We start from the raw sequence: 21,060 nt of genomic DNA, 5'->3' as shown, positions 1-21,060 counted from the left end.
CTTTTTCATTATATTCTGAGACAATGTCAGTTGCCCAGGCTGGCCTGGAATTCCTGATTCTTTTACCCAAACTATCTATCTGATGGTAAAAGCTGTCTCAACCTTCAACGCTCTGAGAACCCAGGGCAGAAATCCCTGTCAAAGGAACTGCTTCATTTAGGCTGTGGTCTGTGTCTGCCCGTGTTTCACATCAAGACTCAAGGACCTGCGGGGACACCATCCCAGGACGTTTCCCCACCCGTTTCTTCCCCAGCCCCTCCAACTTTGTCTACCTTACCCAGCGAAAGTGGGGATGGTCGGGCAGGTCATAGTTGGGGGGAATGTAGCCATAGCGGGAGCCCAGGATCCCTACAAACAGCTGTGAGTTCTCCACCTCCCCAAGGCACACTTCCAGTTGTCTGTAGGTATGATGATGGGAACAGGAAGGAGTAGGGGAGGGGCAGTTTCAAGCAATAGAAGCACAAATACAAACAAACGCGGGACCCTTTTGAGTCACGCCGGGCAAAGTGAACATAAAGTTCCTGTCGGTACCTAAAGGGTAAAGTTCGCCCTCACCCTCATTTGTTCTTGTAGTCCTGATCCTTGAGTTCCCCCCCCCCCACTCAATCCGCTCACCCCTGAGCTAGCCCCTCTCCCCTGTGGCCCCCGCACCTGTTCCTACGGGTCTCTTCCTCCGTGATACCCCATCGCAGGTCGATGGCGTGAAGACTGATGCGGTGTGAGGACACTCGGGCCTGCAATGCTGGCAGAACAGACCGCATCAGCAAATCTCGCTCCCCATGCATGTCACGGAAAGTGGATGAAATGAAGAGCCGGATGTTGCGCCATCTGGGGGCAAGTGGAGGGTCGGGCTCAGCCTAGGGGTCAGTCCCCACCCGACAGTTACAAGTGCAATGGCCCTTCTGCACTTGGCACGAACTCTAACAGACAGCAGATGGGTGTCTTGCAGGCCTCCAGAGTCTGTGCTAGCTGTAGGACTCGTAACAGAAACCTGAAATTTGAGCCCCACTTGCCATTTCTTACGTGCCTCTTTCTTCAGAAAAAAAAATCATTGAAAAGTTACGACTCGACCAATGGAATCCTTAACCTTATTCTCAACTACATCTTTAAGAAATTAAGACAACCAATCTATCATTCGGCAAACCGTGGGTGGAAAGCCAGAGCCTGTGCCCCAAGCCTTTTGCCTAAGCCCTGGTTATATCGATGTAGAGCCTGCTACCCTCCCTACATTCAACCTTTTTTTTTTCTCTAGTAAAGCAAGGAATAGGTACATAATCGGACAGTTTCCAGGAAGCCCCTGCCCTAAAAAACAAATACCCTAATAAACAGAACAAATGCAGATACCCCACCCCCATAGGTGACTTAAGAATGGCAGTCTCAGGATTTCCCCAAGTTCAGATGGCAAACCTCCCAGTTCTCAAAGGTCACACAACCTAGACTGACCCATACTGGGAAACAGGACCCAAGGGACTAGGGATGTTCTCTTCCAGTGGCCGGAGAGATGGGACATTTGCCTTTCCGGGGGGTGGAGGGATCTTGAAAATTTTATCTAGTTGGTCCACATGTTCCAGAAGATGAGAGGCTCCGTGCTCGGCAACGAACCTAACAAAACACATGATGAAAATAGATTATTGGAGATCAGAACCGGGAAGGTGTCTCAAGAGAAATAGGTGGCGAAGACATGCTTGCCCAGTTCAGTGGCTTCCCTCAGCAAGACAGCCACAGAGCGGGCCTGGTATGTCGTGTTCACAATTCTCAACCTGAGCTAGAGGGAGTCACAAGCTGAGGAGAGCCTGGGACTAATATAAAGAGACTTCCATAAAAAAAAAAAAAAAAAAAAGCTAGCCAGAAAAAGATAACTACAAGCCAGGAAAGTGTACTAGAAAATAAGGCTACAGAACACTTGGGATAAAGGGTGCCACCAGCCCCTCCCACTCACTGTGCATGGTAACCGTAGAGCCCTGTTAGAAAACTGGACAGGTTAAGACCTTCCCTGTCCGGGTTATCAGCTCTGTACAAACTACAGTGGCTTCCTATTGCCTGACCCTTCCCGACATGGGTTGAAGATCGTGGAGGACATCCAAGGAAAACTTGAGAGGAGGAAACAAACAAGGAAGTCAAGAAGCACCTGCAGCTCTTCCAGAGGAAGGGTTCCCTCACCCACACACCCACATGGATGTTAACATCTGTCTGTAACTCCAGTTCTAGGGAAGCTGATGCCTTCTGGCCTTGCCCACCAGGTATATACACATATGAAAGCAAAACACTCAGACACATAAAAGTAATGTCATTTCTTCATATCTCTCCTCTTTCCCTCTCTCCCTCTTTCTCTCTCTCTATCTCAACAGGGTCTCACTATGAAGAACTGGTTAGCCTGGAACTTACTGTGTAGACCAAGCGAACCTCAAACTCAGAGGGATCTGCCTGCTATTGATTCTCAAGGGAAAACAAGGCGTTGCGGCTCCACACTCAGCCTTCGGTTTTTTTGTTTTTAATTTTTTTAAGTTTCCATTATGTGTTTGTGTATATGCCTCTGTGTGGCTGCCTAAATAAAACCTGAACAAGTACACCACCACCAAGAGACCCACTGGGTACCACCCCTAAACACAGAACCACAGGCAGCTAAGGGATGCTGAGGGTGGAAGAGAGTCTTCCAATACCAGTGGTCAGCCTGAAATCATTCACATTCAAGTAACTCCAGATGAACTGAGCTAGTTACAGTCGTGTGCGTGTGCGTGTGTGTGTGTGTGTGTGTGTAATAGTGACAAAGAAAAAGAGACTATATGTTTGAGAGGATACGCAAGGAGCAAATCACGGGAGGGGTTGGGGAGTGGAAAGAGAAGGGGAAAATGATGTAATTATAACTTAATTTCAAAAGCTAAAAAAATAATCATGTGCCCATGGGTTTGTGTGCACAAGTGCAGTGTCTGGGGAGGCATCGAATCTGGAGATGCAGAAAGCTGTTGGATCCCTTTGGGCCTGATGGAATTACAGGTTATTGGGAGCCACCTGGCATGGGTACTGGGAACCAGATCCACAGACCCATGACCTACGCAAGAGCAGTATATACTCTTAACCGATGAGCCGGTGCTCCAGCCCATGTCCCTCTTTCTTATTGGATATAGCATAGAATGCTATATAAACCATTGGAGATATATATATATATATATATATATATATATATATATATATATATATATATATATATATATATATATATATAGTGTGAGTGTGTGTGTACAGAACACAGAGCCATCTTTAGCCAGGAGGTAGAGGCCACTGAAAGTGATTAAGCGCTAAGACAGTGAAGGTTGGAGTCCCTATCACACTGTGTTGCTGATAAGCCTAGACATCTGTGAAGGGAAATAAACCATCTTATTCTGAAAATCAAACCAATGGGCCAACAGGCATAGAGGACCCTCAGGCTCATTCTAACGTAGCTCCGTCCCCTCCGATGCCCACTCTGTACTCACTTCAGGATCCCGTCAGTGCAGCCCGAGAGTGTCACATCATTGGAATTCAAATTTGGTGACCTGCCAAAGGAAGAAGCGGTCGCTAAGCACTGATACTGATTCCTGGAGCCAGGTGTGGTGGGTGACACCTGCAATCCCAGTACCTGCCCCGGAAGACAGGAAGACAACAAGTTCAAAGCCAGCCAAGGCCACATACATAGACTCTGCTCCCCAATACTTTAAGATACACCTCACCTCTGTATAACAGTTTTGTGATCAGGAGCTGTATCATCCTGAGTGCACCCAATCTTAATAGAATTACGTGGCCAGAGTACAGTTCGGTGATAGGATGCTTGCCCAGAAGGAGCAAAGCTATAGGTCCAGTATCTAATAGCTCAGTGATAGGATGCTTGCCCAGAAGGAGCAAAGCTATAGGTCCAGAATCTAATAGCTCAGTAGTAGGATGCTTGCCTAGAAGGAGCAAAGCTATAGGTCCAGTACCTAGTAACACACAGGGGAAAAAAGACTTCAAAGAAGGTCCTAGAAACTTAAATTCAGTAGAATTAATAAAGAAAGAAGGCAAGAGACAAGACCATCAAACAAATGAGACTTTGGCAGGAACAGACGGGAAATATGGATTCATACTATCTTCAGACACTGGACAAGAACAACCAGCATCCTTACATGTACTGTGTTTTCCGTAGGAGGACACCAACAAAGAGGCACTTGGAATTCACGTGCTGCCAGATAATCTGTTTGGCTACATTCAGCAGCTCAGTATCCATCCTTTGGCCAAACAGGATGACCCTGTCAATCTGAAAGATGAAAAGAGGAGGCTGAGACCAGGGGTCAAGACTAAAGTACACATGGATGAGCTCAGAGCATCAAGATGTTTAAGGGTTGAAGGGTTAAGGAAACTGCAGCTCCTAAGAACGCTTAGAAGGGATGCCGCTACACCCCAACTTAGGGCGGCATCAAAGAACCAGGAACAGCAGGATGGGAAGAAAAGAGGAAGAAGTGAGGGGTAGCATGAAGCTCATTTACACTCGTGAGAGATCAAGGTTCACTTTGTCAGCTTTTGTTGGGTTTTGTTGTTGTTGTTGTTGTTGCATATTTAATGCATTCTCAAAGTACATTACTTTCTAATTATCTTACTACAGCTCACCATTATCTAACCCTGAGCACATTTACATCCCTGTACTGTGGAACTACAGTGCAGTGGACAAGCTTCTGAGTATTTCTGCAGAGCTCTATAGTCAAAGGCACAATGCCAGTAGCTTCAAGGCTGCCACGGTGGAACAACTTATGCCATGGGAACAAGCAAACGTTATTCAACAACATTCCTGCTCTCCATTCGTCACTGAAGACGCGGGAGCACAGCCCTGCCGAGGGACCACACAGGGCAGCGAACCGACCACACAACTGCAAAGGACAAGGGATCGTTTAGGAAGGTCAAGGGAGGCACATATCCCACGTCTGCGAGGCGGCGTTTGGGAGGTGGAGGCAGGAGAATCGGCTATGGAGGGCTAGCCTCAGCTACAGGAGACAACAAACAACAGCAGGTTGTCGGGGAAATGCTAGGAGGGTGTTTCATAAGAACTGAGTAGGACTCACGGGGGTCCTTTGGACAGCCAGAGACAGCAGGTACTTCCCAAAAGTGTCCAGGGGCCATTCATCATTTTCCTCTAACTCCTGAAGGAAAGAAACGTGGGTTACGAAGTTGTGCTGAGGTGTCAATGCCCTGCTCTGGATGCAGTTTGAATGTATCCCCTCCCCCAGTGGCTCCTGTGTTGAAATTTGATCCCATTGGGAAGTAAAAAGAGGGGCTCGACTGGACCCTGGTATTGATAGGCGAGTCCCACAAGATGTCCTTAGGGTATTATGGAAGTACTCTTCGGAAGAATCTAAGGTATCTCTGTGTTCCTGCAAACATGCTGTAAAAACCTGAACACGAGCCATCAATCACTTTCTCCTTTGGTTCAGACAACATAATTGTTGTCTACCTTGAGTGTTTCCACACAATACTTGCCATGAGATCATTACCAGAGTCAGCCAATGCCAGTGCCTGTAGCCTCAAGAACTGTGAGCAAATGAACATCTTTCTTTATGAAGTTAGCTAGCCTCCAGTATTTCATTACAGCAACAAAAGAGAAGTTAAATATATCTGTGCCTTTTTTTTTCCTTTTTCTTTCTTGAGTGTCTCCCTATGTAGGGTTGACTAGTCTGGAACTCACTACGTAAGGAAGGCTGATGCTCAAAGAGGCCTGCCTCTGCTATTCAAGTGCTGGGATCAAAGTTGTGTGCCACCATGATGCCCGGCTTATATGCTACAGAGAGGGGGGGGGGGGGGAGAGAGAGAGAGAGAGAGAGAGAGAGAGAGAGAGAGGGAGAGGGAGAGGGAGAGGGAGAGGGAGAGGGAGAGGGAGAGGGAGAGGGAGACAGAGACACACAGACACAGAGACAGATGCAGAGACACAGAGAAACAAAGACAGAGAGACAGACAGAGACAGACAGACAGAGAGAGAGAGGGAGAGAGAGACACAAAGACACAGAGACAGATGCAGAGACACAGAGAGACAAAGACAGAGAGACAGACAGAGACAGAGAGAGAAAGAGAGGGAGAGAGAGAGAGAGGGAGAGGGAGAGAGATGGCTCTATGTATCCCAGGTTAACCTCAAACTTGCATTTCTCCTGCTTCTGTATGCTGGGATTGAAAGTGTGCACTATTATACCTGGCTATTCATGCCTTCACCAATTATTTGAGATGAGCCCAGACTTCTGTCATTTATTTATTTCTGGACAACAGGGCTGTGTTTCTGACCTGGACTTGAGCCTGGAGTTTGCTGGCAGTCTTCAGGATACCTTCATTGGCTGTGAGTACTGGTGTCTTCACGGTCCCTCTCCCACACAACGAAACGGTCACCTGCTCTGCCCGAGCGATCATCATTCCCATCAACAGCAGCACATAGTTCAGGGGAGGCTGATGGAGCAGAGCATCATCGGAAAATAAAACTTTAGAGCCCGCCTTTGCCTCCCCAGATTTAGAGGCCAAACTCCTGGTTTGGGGAAATGAAAGACTGTGGGTCCCTCAGGAAGGATCCCTCTCCAGCAGTTCTGTGGAAGAAGTGACTTGGGGGGAGCAGGAAGAAGTCTGAATCCCTGCCCAACTCAAGTGGGTGTGAGGTATCCTGTGACAGGAATCCAGAGATCATAATCAGCTAGCCAAAGCTGAAATGTTAGTATTATGATCCATAGGCAAGACTGACTAAAACTGTTCCAGGCCACCAACACCTGGCACTGGGAAGCAAACCCACACCACTTTTTTCTGGTTTGTGTGGCTCTCAGAGAACCAGAGGGAAACAAAACCCTCTCAAGACCCAACGTCCCACCAACCTCTTGGAAGATGCATTTTTTTTTAATTGGTTATTTTGTTCATTTACATCTCAAATTTCTTTACCCCTTGTGAGTGACTCTTGGGACAGATCCTGTCAGCATTTGCATCTGTGAGATACACCAAGAGGGTCCGGCCCGGCAGCGGGGATAGGTTGTGCTTTACTGAGAGGTTCACAGCTGTCTCCAGGGCCTGGCGATACCGCTCCAACAACTCAGCATCACAGTCCCACTGTCTGCAGCAAGAGAAGATACAGACACAGGGCGTCAGAAACTTGTCTGCCTGTGACTCTGAAGCAGATTCAATACTAAATCCCCCCTCCCCCCTCACATGCTGTCCTATCCCCTCATGGCCCACCACTGCCAGGATGGAATTTTCCTTCCTCCACACCACAGGACTCCGACACCATGGCAGGCGAGGCGGTGTCCCCGGCCAAGCGAGTTCTGAAAGCACCTGCCATCTAAGAAGTCATCTCATCTGGACTTGCTCTAAGAGGCATGGCTTAACTGCCCCAAGTTCATTAGGGGGTGTTAACTTTTCAAAATCACTTCATTGTTTTGTGTGGATGAGTGTTTTGCCTACACGTGCAACTGTGCACCACCCAAGTGCAACGCCTGCAGAGGCCAGAAGACGCTGTTGGATCCCCTGAGACTGAGTTAAAGACAGTTGTGACATGCCACATGGTGAGTGGGATTCAAACCCAGATTCTCTGAAAAGCATCCAGTGGTGTTTTTGTTTTTAATTTTTATTGATAGGTTTGTTGTTGTCATGGGTTGTTGTTCTTGCTGTTTTCCTGTTATTAAATATAGATTGCTTTCTTGCATAATACATCCTGATTACAAATTCCTTCCCCTCCACTCTTCCCAGTTCCTCTCCACCTTCTCTCATACCCAGATCCACCACTCCACTTCTGTCTATTAAAAAAGAACAAGCTTCTCAGAGATAATAATAAAACCGTAACAAATTAAAGTATAAGATAAAACAAGAACGATCATACCAAAGTTGAACAAGAAAAACCAAGAGAAGGAAAAGAGCCCAAGAAAAGGTACAAGAATCAAGGACCCATAAAGGTACAGAAATCGCAAATCTATGAGTCCACAAAAACACTAAACTGGAAGCCATAAAATGTACACAGAGGACTTGGTTCAGACCTGTGCAGGCATTGGGCTGCCTCAACCTCTGCAAGTTTATAGGAATTTTGATCACTTAGAGGGCCCTGTTCTCCTGGTGGCCTCCATCCCCTATGGCTTTTACAGTCTTCCTGCCTGCTTTTACAGTCTTCTGTAGGGTTCACTGAACTCCGAGGGGGTGGGATTTGCATCCAGTGTTCTTAACCACTGAAGCATTGCTCTAGCCATGGGAGCTTATTTTTGAGATAAGGTCTCACATAGACCTGGTTGACTTCACATCCCTCTTCCTCGGGCCTCCACCTATTAATGGGTGTAGTTGGTGAAGGAAATGTCTTTTAGATTCCCAGCTAAGAAATACAACCAAATGACAGGAAATTCATTCTCTAACAGCCAACAATGCCATACGGCTAACCCAAAACCCGTCAACAAATAAGCCATCAACTACGCTAATGAGATTAGGTTGAGCATGACGGCACACGGGTGTAATTTCAGTTCTGAGGCTAGAGGATGTCACAACAGAGACCAGCCTGCGCTACTCAACAAGTTCAAGGCCAACTTGGGTGGCAGCAAGAGCCTACGGCTCAGGCTACAGAGATGGCTCCGTGAGTAAAAATGTGAGACCCAAGTTCAAGCCCCCCACTCCCCACAACCCACATCAGGTAGTTCACACCCACTTAGAACTTAGCGTGCGACAAGAGAGGCTACGTACAGTCACTGGATCCATCAGGACCCATGAAACAATCTCAAGTAACAAATTGGAAGCTAGAGATGCTTAGGTTTCATAGTTTTCGTCAGATAACAGTAAATATAGATGCTAAAGACGGGCTTTGGCGTAAAGGTGACGGGAAACCAGAAGTCTGTAGCACTGAATGGCTGACAAGCATATCTCGAGAGGATGATGAACGGCTGGTTCCTGGATGGCTCCTTGGAAGCACATACCTGGCCTTGTGCAGCCTCAGTTTCTCCCGCTTGAGCTGCTCGTATATCACAGGTATAGTCATTGCCACCCGAAGCTGCCGACGCGTGAGGGTGCACAGGTACCTCGGTTTGGCAGGCCACTTGACTCTTTTTGAGTTTCTAATCATTATCCGCTTCATCAGCGTTGTATTGGAAGGGAGGGGCGATGCTGTGTGGTAACAGGAAAAAAGCTAGTCAGGCAGCTTCTACTCACTCGGAACGTTAGACCCCTATCCTCAGCGCTAGTAAGTACTGGTGACACCACACCCCAAGTGTGCAGAGCAAGAAGCTGAGAATATCCGAGTGTTGTCCCATTTACACCCGAGAGGTGACGAGAAGCAGAGGAGGAAGAATACCTTTACTTCTGAGCTGAGCTTCAAGCTTATTGATAGAGTCATGAGCATTGAGGAATCTGAAGGGAAACTGCCGACTGTGGACCACAGACTTCTGAAAAACAAGAAGGATGCTGAGCAGAAGAGAAGGGAGATGCAAGCCATGGGGATACAGGACCAGAACAGTGGTGCAGGAACTCTTCCAGGCTTGCAGGAAGGTGAGGAGAGAAAAACAGATCTCAAGAAGAAAGAGAGGAAGAGGAAGGGGAAGAAAATAAAAGTTATGAAAGGGGCAGAAAGGGGATTAACAGGAGCCCCATTTCCCTTTGCGTTTATTTTTTAACTGAAAAGTATTTTATGTGTTTGCCTGCAGGTATGCATGGGTACCACATGAATGCCTGACACTGTGGAGGACAGAAGAGGGCACCAGATCCCCCCGGAAACGGAGTTACAGATGGCTGTGAGCAGCCATGTTGGTGCTGAGAACCAAATCCAAGGCCTCTGGAAGAGCAGCCCTTGCCCACTCGGAACCATCTCTCCAGCCGCAGAGCCCCGTTTCTTTTTATTACACTGCTCCTGAAGGGAGCTCATTAACAGATGGGGATCTTTCTGTATGGCTTTTATTGTTTTAAGATTTATTTAATTTATGTATGTGAGTACACTGTCGCTGTGTTCAGACACACCAGAAGAGGGCATCAGATCTCATTACAGATGGTTGTGAGCCACCATGTGGTTGCTGGGATTTGAACTCAGGACCTCTGGAAGAGCAGTCAGTGCTCTTAACCGCTGAGCCATCTCTCCAACCCTTTCTGTATGCTTTTGAGCTTACAAAGTAAACAGGAAAATCATTACTCTCTATTGTAATCTCTGGAGGATTGACCAAGCCTGGCGACCTGTCCTTCCCATCACATGTAGGTTTCCTCTCCTCTTCTATCCTGCACCGAACAAGCTGGTCGCCATGACCACCGCCTCAGCCACACTCACCTCATGCTGGAGTCTCTGGAGAACGAGTTCATGGTGGCGGGCACTGACCCCAGTCCGTAGCAGGTTACACAGGTTCCGCAGCATGGCCATGAAGGGGAGTTTCCCACTGTCTTCAGTCATGGGGGGACAGGATAAGCCAAGTGAGTGACACACATAAAGTGCAGCCCACAGCAGGAAGCACCGAGCCACACAGAAGCTCAAGTGGGAGAATGCACTCTGCTCTATTCAAAATGTTTAAAGATCCAGGAAGACAAAGCAAAGACTGAGCTGAACTGGGGAGTAAAAAGTGTGTATCAATAGCTGTTTCAGTAACAACTTAAGTCACTATCTGTGGCTCTAGTTGCTGGTTCAACCGGTACAATATACTCTTCTTTTTCCCACCTACCTGATGGATGGATAGAACTGATTTCTACAAGTTGCCCTTTGACCTTTCACACAGCACACACACCCCCAAATAAATAAAGTATAACTTTCAGGTTTTTGAGACAAGGTTTCTCTGTGTAGCCCTGGCTGTCCTGGAACTCACTCTGTAGACCAGGCTGGCCTCGAACTCAAAGAGATCCACCTGCCTCTGCCTTCTGAGTGCTGGGATTAAAGGCATGCACCACCACTGCTCAGATTTTCTTCTGTCAAAAATTATTTTTTAATTATTTTTATTCATCTGCGTGTATATGTAGGGGAAGGGCGTATACCACTTGTTTGCAAGTGCCCACAGTGTCAAGAAGAGGATATGGTATGCCCTGGAGTTGGAGTTACAGGTGGTTATGAGCCACCTGATGTGCATGTTTGGAATTGAACTCGAGTTCTCTACAAAAGCATGCACTTGACTGATGAGTCATCTCTCTAGCCTCAAGTGTAATTTTTTTTTTAAAGAAAGAGTACTGAGCTGTATACTTTTCAGTGGGTATATAATAATAAATACATATCATTTAGTAAAGTGGAGGCTGTAGGTTTTCCTCTGAATCCCCAAATTGGTTATCAATACCAGGTGCTCAGCCTTGAAATCATGTACATACAAGTAACTTTATGCAGACTGAGCAGGTTGCATTTATACATTTAGGAATATAACAAAGAAGTGAGATCCATGAACCTGAGAGACAGCAAGTAACACGGGAAGAGTTGGAGGGAGGAAAGGGAAAAGGTTACATACATTTTAACAAAGAGAGAAACAAGTTTGAATTTCCAAAGACAAAAGATGAAGCGAAAGGAAGTTGGGTAGAAAAGAAAAAACAAAGCTTTCCTCTTTCTTTTTAAAAATTCTTCATTAGTTAGTTTGTTCTGTGTGTGTGACTGTTTTGCCTGCTCGTATGTCTGTGAACCATATGCATGCCTGGTTCTGTGGAGACCAGGAGAGAGTGTGAGTTATTCTAAGACTGGAACTAGAGACGGTTGTGATTGACCACGTGGGTGCTGGAAACCAAACCCAGGTCCTCTTGAAGAGCAACAAATGTTCTTAACTGCTTAAGTCATTTCTCCCGCTCTCAGAATGGGCTGAAGAGAGTAAACCAGCAGTCAAGAAGGAGTGCGGCTCTTTTATTGTTACTGAGTTTGATTCCCAGATCCTACAGTTAGCCCTATAACTCCAGCTCCAGGCTATCTGATGCCCGTTTCTGGTCACTAAGGGCACCCAAACTTATATACACAATTAAAAATAAAATTTAAATATTTAAAAAGAAGAAAGCATGAAAGAGCTTTTCATAGTTAAAAACAGACAGCCAAGGTAGGATGAAAACACTGAAGTAATGTGGTCATCCCCAAACTGAATTTCCTCCTTTATCAGTGGAGGGAAATGATTAAAGTTTTCAGACCCTACATGAATTTTTGTAGAGGTTCTACCATCTCAGCATCTAACAGCACTCACTGCAATGTATTACAGGTATATTGATAAAAGAGGCAGCACTTTCTTACCCCGTGTTTCTGAAGACTTGGGTATCACCCACACACATCGGAATCATGATCAACCTATGATATCAACACTATTTAAAGCAAATTCCAGTGTCCACAGAGGTACGGTAAATGGTAAACCTCAAAAATTCAATCTTTTTTTTTGGGTTATATGAATTAATTTGCAACATAACTGCACCATTTTGTGGAAATCTTCAAGGTGGGATCCAAAATACGGGATCACGAAGGAGAAAGGCGGGAAAGGAACGTGCTGGTCAGCAGCACCTACCTATGAGCTCCTCCCACACAGAAGCTCTGTTTCCCCGTGAGCTCAGCTCCCGCTCCCAGGTCTCTGGCCTTCGGAGCTTCATCCGCTGCCCAGCTCTGCTAGAATCCCACGGCCCAGGGAGATGACTCCGAGAAAAGAGCTCTAGGGTGGATGGGTACCTAAGAGAGGAAAGAAAGTACCTATCAGTTCAAAGCTTACACAAATTTGGAAAGAGCCATAGTCAGCCATCATTGTCTGACTAACCTCATCCTACTGGGATGGAGAACTACAGGGACTGGAGCCATGAATGATCAGGTCAGTGAGATACATTTGAAGTATTATATATATCTCACCTGTAGCCCAGCAGGGCCTGGACATGCTGGGCAGGCTTGTGGATATGCAGTTGCTCTACCAACTTCTTCAGAGTGAACCTTGGTGTCTGTTTCTTCCCTGGCACTGCATTATAAGCTGCCTCGAACTGTGGAAACAGCCCCAAGTACCGCGAGGTTCACTTCAGCCATGATCACAAGGTATCAGAAATAAAAACATAAGCCTACCACACTGCATTGGGAAGTAAAACATAAAATGATCATATACCCTTGAGGTAATTCCATTCTCTACAACAAATACGGACAAAGAATAGAAACACCAAGAAAAAACCCTGTGGGAGCTCCCAAGGACACAGATGTAGCTAAAGGCCGCAGTAACATTCCTACAGTGCCAGCAATGTGGGAGGCTACGGCAAAAGAACTCAAGGACAGATCCAGAGAGTGCAAGGCAGCCTGAGCTATACTGTAGACCATCTCACAACAGAAAAAGAAGCAAAAGATAGTAGTTCCTCCAGTTTCAAAAGGAAAGAAGAAGGGTGGGAGATAACAGCTTTCTGAGAGCCCTGTGTTTCTCTCATACAAGACGGACCTCTCAGAGTTACTATGGAGTGGCTGGTTTGAGGGAACGAGAACAGAAAACATCCTTATTCTCTCAGAGAAAGGAGACAAGTATTATCTGAATCATAAGCCTTCGTTGTGGTGGCACCTGTTTGTTTTGAAAACTTTCTACAAGGGGCGGGAGAGGTGGTTCAGTGGTTAAGTACACGGGCTGCTCTTCCAAAGGACCCGTTTCAACTCCACGTGACTCACAAATGTCTGTGACTCTAATCCCAGGGAATCTAATGCCAACTTCTGGGCTCCAAGAGCACAGGCATACATGCACACAGACACACCCAGAGATGAAACACTCACACACATAAAACAGATAAATAAAAAATTTTAAAACTTTATATGGAGTGGAAATTTTTTTGACATTTTAAAATCAGGTATTCAATTGTATATGTTACCTGTAAACAAACTGTAAAGCCAAGGACAACAGAGGAAAAAAAGTTCCCTCCCTTTATTCTCTGAACCAAACCACACAATCACAACTGAGAACGCCCAGGTAGGAGACAAGTAAGTGTTTACCAAACTGGCTGCTGGAATTTTTAAAGTTGATGGAGTTCTATTTCTAAATTCAAGTTCAGAAGGGATAGTGCATACATACATACATACATACACACATACATACATACATACATACATACAACTCCCAAGCAAGGAACTCACCATAATCTGTTCATTTTTAAGGGGCCAAAGGCTCTTTGGAAAACATTTTCCTCTCTCTGAAAATGGGCGTTCTGTCTTCTACAGGGACAGAAGAAAACATTTCAAACAGGGAAATGGAAGTCGCCCATTCCAGTGGCTCTGAGGGAATATCTCTGCCCAACAGGAAGCGAGTTCAGAGGTGGCCTTGTCCTTTCTGACCCTGATCTCTACACAAGTGACCCGGGCCTCTCTGGTCCTTTGCTTTCTGGTATATTAACATGTCAGTTACTTTTGTGTAGGGCTCCCTTTCTCCCTCCATCCCCAGAGAAAGGAAGACATGAACTCCCAAGGCAAAGACTGACTTGAGGGCGGGGTGGCTGGCGGGAGCGTCTCTTGGATCGGTGTTTCCGTGGATTGTACTTAGCTAGCTGGTACTCATCAAACTGGGCAAATTTGTGTGTCATGGCAGCACGGAGACAGGCAGGCAGGGGCACCAGCTTCTTCTCATCCCCTTCTGCCAGGCTCTGTTGAGAAAAAATAAAGATCAGCAGATGTGAGACCCAATCCGATACTCCCAATACACACACACACACACACACACACACACACACACACACACACACACACACACACAAAGATCCTAGAGTCACATGGGAACAAGAACAGGGAACAATTTCCTAAACCCATGTCCAAAGTTATATTTCTGTATACAAGGCAAGCCAGCAGTCCTTCTAAGCACATCATCGCTATAAAGAAAATCCAAGGGGGGGGGCAACAGTCAGGATGTCAATAAATAAAATAATTAATTAAAAAATAAAGTCCAGAGGAAGACCAACTTTTTCTCAGACTTTGATCCAGCCTCATCTCATTATTCCATCCGTCTACACGGCTCTTTCAGAGAAAGCGAATCCTCTCTGTGCACTTGGGTGCAGGAAAAGAGACAAGAGAGAAGGCTAACTTGTCTGAAAATGTCCTCTATGAACAAAGCGGGGAAAGAGGAGAGGTCTAAGTGGAGGGGGCTAAGTACCATACCTGGTAGATCTCAGCTACCTGGACCCAGTCTGAAGGCAGGTGAACAATGGCAGGGTAATACCGTCGTACGTGGGAGCGGCAGGCTGGCAAGAGGGCAGCCACAGCCAGAACTGTGTTGGCTATGTCCCGGAGGTTAAGTTGATGCCTAGCATACAAAGATGCCTGGGGGAAGGTAGAAGAGGATGGCATGTTGACCCCTTGCCCCACAGCTCCGTGCCCTAAACTATCTTGCTTATTGAATCTGCCAGAATGAACCATTTCTGAGCACGCCACAATACCTACAAAAGATAAAGCACACACCACTTACTCCACTGACCATCTTCGACATCAGCAGACCTGTCCTTGTTTGGAAGAGCCATCATGCCAGCATCTATCAAAAACTTACTGACTGCAACGTGGGCGTGTTGTAAAAGAGAAATGGCGATCTGCTAACTAGTTATGATCTTCCTGAAGGCAGTTTCTCAAGTCTTTTTGGTAACTCTGAGCCTTAAAATTATGCTAAATTATATTGAGGAATAGATATTCAGTATCCAGCTTATTACTTAGTAAAATACTTAGTACTCAGTACTATTAGTTTTTGGCCTTTTTTTTTTTTTTTAACAGTCTACTAAGTGTTCAATTGCTGATTAAAACTGTCATCTTCCAAAGCTTCACAGAAAAAATTTTCCTCTTGCCCTGGTTAATTATGTCAACTTGACAGCCTAGAGTCATCTGAGAGGAAAACCACAGGGGAGGGACCCCCTAGATCAGGTTGGCCAGTGGGCATGTCTGGAAGGAGATGGTCTTAACTGACCCATTGTGGTGGCATTATCTCTGGGCAGGTCATCCTGTGCTGTATAAGAAAGCCAGTAAAACAGTTGGAATTGGTACAGACACTTTTGAACAATGGTTGATCACTATCTGAAAATTTCAATCCTGGCACAAAAAGAAAAACCATAATAAAAAATGCCCCTACAATGAGTCCACTGAAATAGCAAATGTTTTCCTGACAATGTTATTTGTGATGGCCTAGAGGTACAAACAGTTCACTGTTAAACTGTAGCATAGAGAAGCTGAAAAATATAGACTTACTACAACAGTAAACCCACTGTATGTAACATTGTGAATGAATGTTATAATGTTGCATATATAATAAATGTTATAGAGTATGTATATATGTGTATGATGTATATGTATATGTATACATTGAGAATTGGTGTCTGAAGTTAGTATCCTAATTGTCCTCACCCCTTTCTCCCTCCAGACAAGGAGGATGTAACTGAGGCTGCTTTTTTCCTTCCTGGGCAACTTCTCTGAGGGTGGCTGCTGTTTTGCTGAAGGAGGAAGTGACAGGAACTGGGAGAGACCATAGTAATGTTCCGATTCTAGAACTCGCTAGCCAGATTCAACAACTCTGTTAATTTTGTGACAATCCTCTGAGCTGTGTAGATACCATACATAGTCTCATTTGATTAAATAAAACTTAAAAGGGAAAGAAGAAAGCTAAACATGAGCCTGTGTACACTAGCAAGCAGCATCCTGCCATGGTCATTACCTCAAGTTCCTGCACTAACCTCTCTCAGTGATGGATTGTGACCAGAAAGTGTAAGCAACAAGAAAGTCCTCGTTCTTCTCCTAGTTGCTTTTGGTTAGAGTGACTCATCACAGGCACAGAATGAAAGTAGAGCATGCTTCTTGTCTGCTTCTAAAGCAGCCATCACTAATCTACTCCAGACATGAGATCTGGGAAAGAATTTTACTTACCCATGGGACCAGATACAAGTTTCATCATGTTAACCAAACTCCCACAGCCTAGTGCTGAGCTTTTTTTAGCTAGTGCAAACTAGTGCTAGTATACCTTCCCCGTGTCCCCTTTCTCCACTCCACAAAATGCCAGGAGCGGGACTAGGCTCCAGACTCACCCAGACATCTGGCTCCCTTCTTGAGCAAGCGTTTCTTCCACCCCACAGGGAGCCAATACCCATCTCTTCATATCATAACTACATTAATATCTCCCTCTCCTCAGTCCTTCATACCGCAATACCTTAAGGATGAACTCAGGTTGCAAGGAGGCCAGTGCACTACAGACTTCAAGGATGGATGCCCGGGTAGGATCAGAAGCATCTTTCACATTCACATTTGAAGCCACAGCAGAGCACAGTAAGGTCAAGAGAGCCATCTACAAATTGGGGAACATAGAAGAAGGGAGTAAATACGGATCTACACAGAACAACTTGCATAGTCAAGAGCATAAGAGCTGAGGAAATGCCTCAGCGGTTTAGAGCATTTGCTGCTTTTGCAGAGGAGCCAAGTTTATCTCCTTAGTACCCACACTGGTTTATGAACTCCTTGAAGTCCAGCTCTGGAGGGTGGAACATTTGGGGGGAGGTAGTCTCAGTTTGTAGCCCTATCTAGAACTCACTGTTATAGAGCAGGTTGACTTCAAATCCCCAGAGATCCACCTGCCTCTGTCTCCCAAGTGCTTGGACTACAAGTCACATGCCACCATGCCCAGAAGGGTCTGACATCCTGACTGACTTCCACAAACATGACTCACACAGCAGTTATCTACAAATACAAAGTGGGAAAATACTCATAGGCACAGACAAATAAAAAGGCACAGAAGGCATGGGCCCAGGTTCAGAAAGATGCCTATCCAACTGAGAGGCTGAACACGTAGACGAGGAAGTAGGAAACAAGAACAGGATCATGTCCCCCTGCCACCTTCCACCTGCAGGAGAAGCTCTGATTCTGGTCTCCATCCTCAGCCTTCTCTCCCCCATCAACCTCCCAGATCCCTAAGTTCTACCTTCTTCTCCTGGAGGACCTGGTCAGTGGCTTCAGGATGAGAGTCAGAGTCTCCAAATGTGAGATTCAGGACTGGTGCCTCCATGTCTTCTTCTTCTCCCAGGCTTAGACTGTACAAAGGCATCGGGACGTCGGCTCTTTCTTTTCCTTCCTGCAGTTCCTTTTCTTCCGAGACGCACCACCGACCCTGCAAACAGTGGCAGTTATAAATTGCCCCATGTATGCACGGTCCTCCAACAGAAGGGTTGGAAAGTATCTCCTAGAGATATGAAAGGTCCACATCTCTAAACTAAAAACCCTCTCCCTTGGCCCCCCACACTAATCACCTTTACTCCATCCTGTCTCGAGCTTGGTACTCTTTCTCACATGACCTTTCTCTATTCTGGTGTCTGAGGCTTTGCCCAGGTGCTCCGTGATCTTCCCCACTGACATTTCATGATCGAAAGTCTGGGAGCCCAAGGCATCTCACACACCTTCTAAGCACATTATGGTGCTTGCTGAGTCGGAAGAATGCCAGGCCCCATATCAATTCCCCAGAAGCCCCCGAGCTTCTTCATTCACTACTGCCCACCTGATGGGGCTGTTGAGAGATTCAACGGAATAATGGATGTTTGACTCTACAAACTGCAAACCACAGCAGTTTAACAACAGTTGTACTTTGGGCCAGAACCCTTGTGAAGCCCATCTTCACTGGCTTGACTCGAAAGATGAGGAAATCAAAGCTCCCAGGGAATATTAGTTTTGCCTAAGGCTATACACTTCACAGTTAGCTGAGATGTAATAAGGTTCAGGCTAACTTCTCCCCAAGTGTCCGCAGAGGAAATGTGGTCCTGTCTGCTAATTCTGACCTGTGTACTAAATGTGCTTCCACGGATCTATTAACTGGGCACGTGTAAGCACAGGAGCATACAAGGAAGCGAACTCAGATCTGCATGTGTAAGCTCAAAGGCACCCGGATAACTGTTGTAAAAATCATGTTGGTTTTCTTCTTGATCAGAGGCTTTCTAGAGGCAAGGACTACTTTTGAGATCTATTACCCAGAATCGCTAGATATTTGATAAGAATAAAGTCACCAGTGAAAACAGCCGTAAGGTAGAGAGTACCTCAGAGAGGGTCACAAGAGGCTCAGTAGTACGGTGACTACCTGCCACGTGCATGCCTCTGGGTTCAGGTCCTAGAACTACCCAAAAAAAGAACCAAAAGGCTGATACCAAAAATGCTGAGAACAGAAGGTCCCCAGACACAGATCACCAGAGGTGGAAACCAAGGCACTGAAACAAATCTACTAACAGAATATGCAGCGAAAGACTAGAGTCAAATGAGCATCCAGAAGCAAATACCAAAGCTACTTCCTGAACTCGAGCTGTAGCAGGGATGGAGTCCAGGGCCCTGGGTCCAGTTGGAAGGTCCAGTTCCTCAGAGAAACATGGAGAGCTCTTGGTGGCAGGCTCGGGGAACAGGCAGTTGCTAGTTTTTGGGTTACACAGATCAGCTTGTGCCATATGAGATATGTGAAGACACTGGAGCAAGGGGCTGGTTGACACAGGGCTCTTTATAGTGGGGAGGGTAGCTAGGCAACGGTTCTCCAAGGAGAGGATGTCTGGATGACTAGACATAGGTCCACATAGCTTCTCCAGGGGCTGGAGGTCAGGGAGCAAGGTCAGGCACCGGTTCTCCAAGGAGAGGATGTCTGGGTGGACAGATCTATGTCCATGTGTTTTCTCCAGGGGCTGGAGGTCAGGGAGCAAGGTCAGGCACCGGTTCTCCAAGGAGAGGATGTCTGGGTGGACAGATCTATGTCCATGTGTTTTCTCCAGGGGCTGGAGGTCAGGGAGCAAGGTCAGGCACCGGTTCTCCAAGGAGAGGATGTCTGGGTGGACAGGCACGTGCCCACACAGTCCCTCCATAGCTGCAGCACAACCAGCAAATGCCTGGAAGAGAAAACAGGCGATGAGAGGCATTAGAAACATCGACTCACGCTCATCTGTGCTAGCGATACACAAAAACCAAACCATTTAAAAATGATGCTATTGTTACTACTATTATTATTTGTGTGTGTGTGTGTGTGTTAAGAGAGGGAGAGAGGGGGAGATGTGTGGCATGTTTTGGGCATGTGTGTCACAGCATTGAGGCTGGAAGACGATCCTTGGGATCTGGGGATTTAACTCACATGGTCAGGATTGTGCTGCAATCACTTTTAACCATCTTGTTGCCCCCCCCCCCATTCATCCTGGCATCGTTCTAAGGGAACAGGTGGAAACGGGAAAGCAAAAGCTTAGAAGGAAAAGAAAGCCTGACATGGCACAGCAGTGACCTGTCTACAGTCACAGCTGAAGAGGAAACCGTAAGAACGTGGAGGCCAGCCTGGGCTACATAGCAAATTCCAGGTCCATGTGAATTACACTAACAGTCCTTCTCAGAGGAAAATGTGTCCTGCTATTCCCCTCATGTCCCAGTACTACTTACTACAAAGGGAAAAACCAAAACAGCAGAGACGGCAGACCTGGCACACACCTGCACTCCCAGCCCTTGAGGCCAAGTTCAAACATGGTCATCCTTGGCTCCATAGAAAGTTAAAAGGTCAGTCACCCTGTAACATTGGAGACTTTGTCCAAAAAAGGACGGGGAGCTAGAAAGATAGGTCAGTTGATAAAGCATCTAGATGAAAGTAAGGTAGGCTGGAGAGATGGCTCAGTGGTTAAGAGCAGTGACCATTCTTCCAGAGGTCCTGAGTTCAATTCCCAGCAACCACATGGTGGCTCACAGCCATCTGTAATGGGGTCTGATGCCCTCTTCTGGTGTGTCTGAATGGTGTATACACACACACACACACACACACACACACACACATATATATATATCCCCATATTGCACACACGGAGATGTACACACACATACACACTGAGTAATATCAGAATCGATCCAACATTTTATTTATTTAATCAATTATTGAGCAAGATCTCACTTAAAAAAAAGTCTGGCGGATACAGATTCCAACTCACAGAGAACCACCTGCCTCTGCCTCTGCAGTGCTAGGATTAAGGCATATACAACCGCATCTGGCATAATCAAAGAGTGAGAACCGCGTTCTTAAAATAAGATTTTAAGATAACGGAAAAATAAAGACATGTAATTTGTTTTCCTTTTTGGAGTTTATGGAGATTCTGAGGAGCTTCTGAAAGCTTGGAACTTCCCCCAAGTTCCAGCGATCGCTGGTACCGATAGCTTTACTGACATTCTGTGCATACACTAGTATATCTGCCTTC

General features: G+C 46.2%; 1 protein-coding gene and 1 pseudogene across 2 annotated transcripts in view; one reads left to right on the top strand and one right to left on the bottom strand.

The window, feature by feature from the left end:
* Nucleotides 1-21,060, top strand: part of LOC308428432 (large ribosomal subunit protein mL39-like) — a 231,237-nt pseudogene that overhangs the window by 92,048 nt on the left and 118,129 nt on the right. The gene's annotated exons all lie outside the window — the stretch shown is intronic.
* Nucleotides 1-21,060, bottom strand: part of TEP1 (telomerase associated protein 1) — a 46,673-nt gene that overhangs the window by 25,173 nt on the left and 440 nt on the right. The window contains exons 2-20 of the mRNA XM_080926849.1: nt 19,135-19,725; nt 17,796-17,981; nt 17,031-17,165; nt 15,008-15,169; nt 14,338-14,499; nt 13,997-14,074; nt 12,752-12,876; nt 12,420-12,577; nt 10,247-10,356; nt 9,287-9,377; nt 8,913-9,099; nt 6,910-7,078; nt 6,274-6,432; nt 5,067-5,144; nt 4,137-4,267; nt 3,474-3,533; nt 1,444-1,602; nt 652-828; nt 278-398 (exon numbers count right to left, since the gene is read on the bottom strand). Of these exons, the coding sequence (XP_080782975.1) occupies nt 278-398; nt 652-828; nt 1,444-1,602; nt 3,474-3,533; nt 4,137-4,267; nt 5,067-5,144; nt 6,274-6,432; nt 6,910-7,078; nt 8,913-9,099; nt 9,287-9,377; nt 10,247-10,356; nt 12,420-12,577; nt 12,752-12,876; nt 13,997-14,074; nt 14,338-14,499; nt 15,008-15,169; nt 17,031-17,165; nt 17,796-17,981; nt 19,135-19,701 (3,015 nt within the window). The 5' untranslated portion in view covers nt 19,702-19,725. The remainder of the gene's footprint in view (nt 1-277; nt 399-651; nt 829-1,443; nt 1,603-3,473; nt 3,534-4,136; nt 4,268-5,066; nt 5,145-6,273; nt 6,433-6,909; nt 7,079-8,912; nt 9,100-9,286; nt 9,378-10,246; nt 10,357-12,419; nt 12,578-12,751; nt 12,877-13,996; nt 14,075-14,337; nt 14,500-15,007; nt 15,170-17,030; nt 17,166-17,795; nt 17,982-19,134; nt 19,726-21,060) is intronic.

The sequence above is a fragment of the Micromys minutus genome, assembly GCF_963924665.1.
Source record: "Micromys minutus genome assembly, chromosome: 12".
Classification (NCBI taxonomy): Eukaryota; Metazoa; Chordata; class Mammalia; order Rodentia; family Muridae; genus Micromys; species Micromys minutus.
Note: the sequence above shows the minus strand (reverse complement) of the source record. Positions and strands in the feature narration are given on the sequence as shown.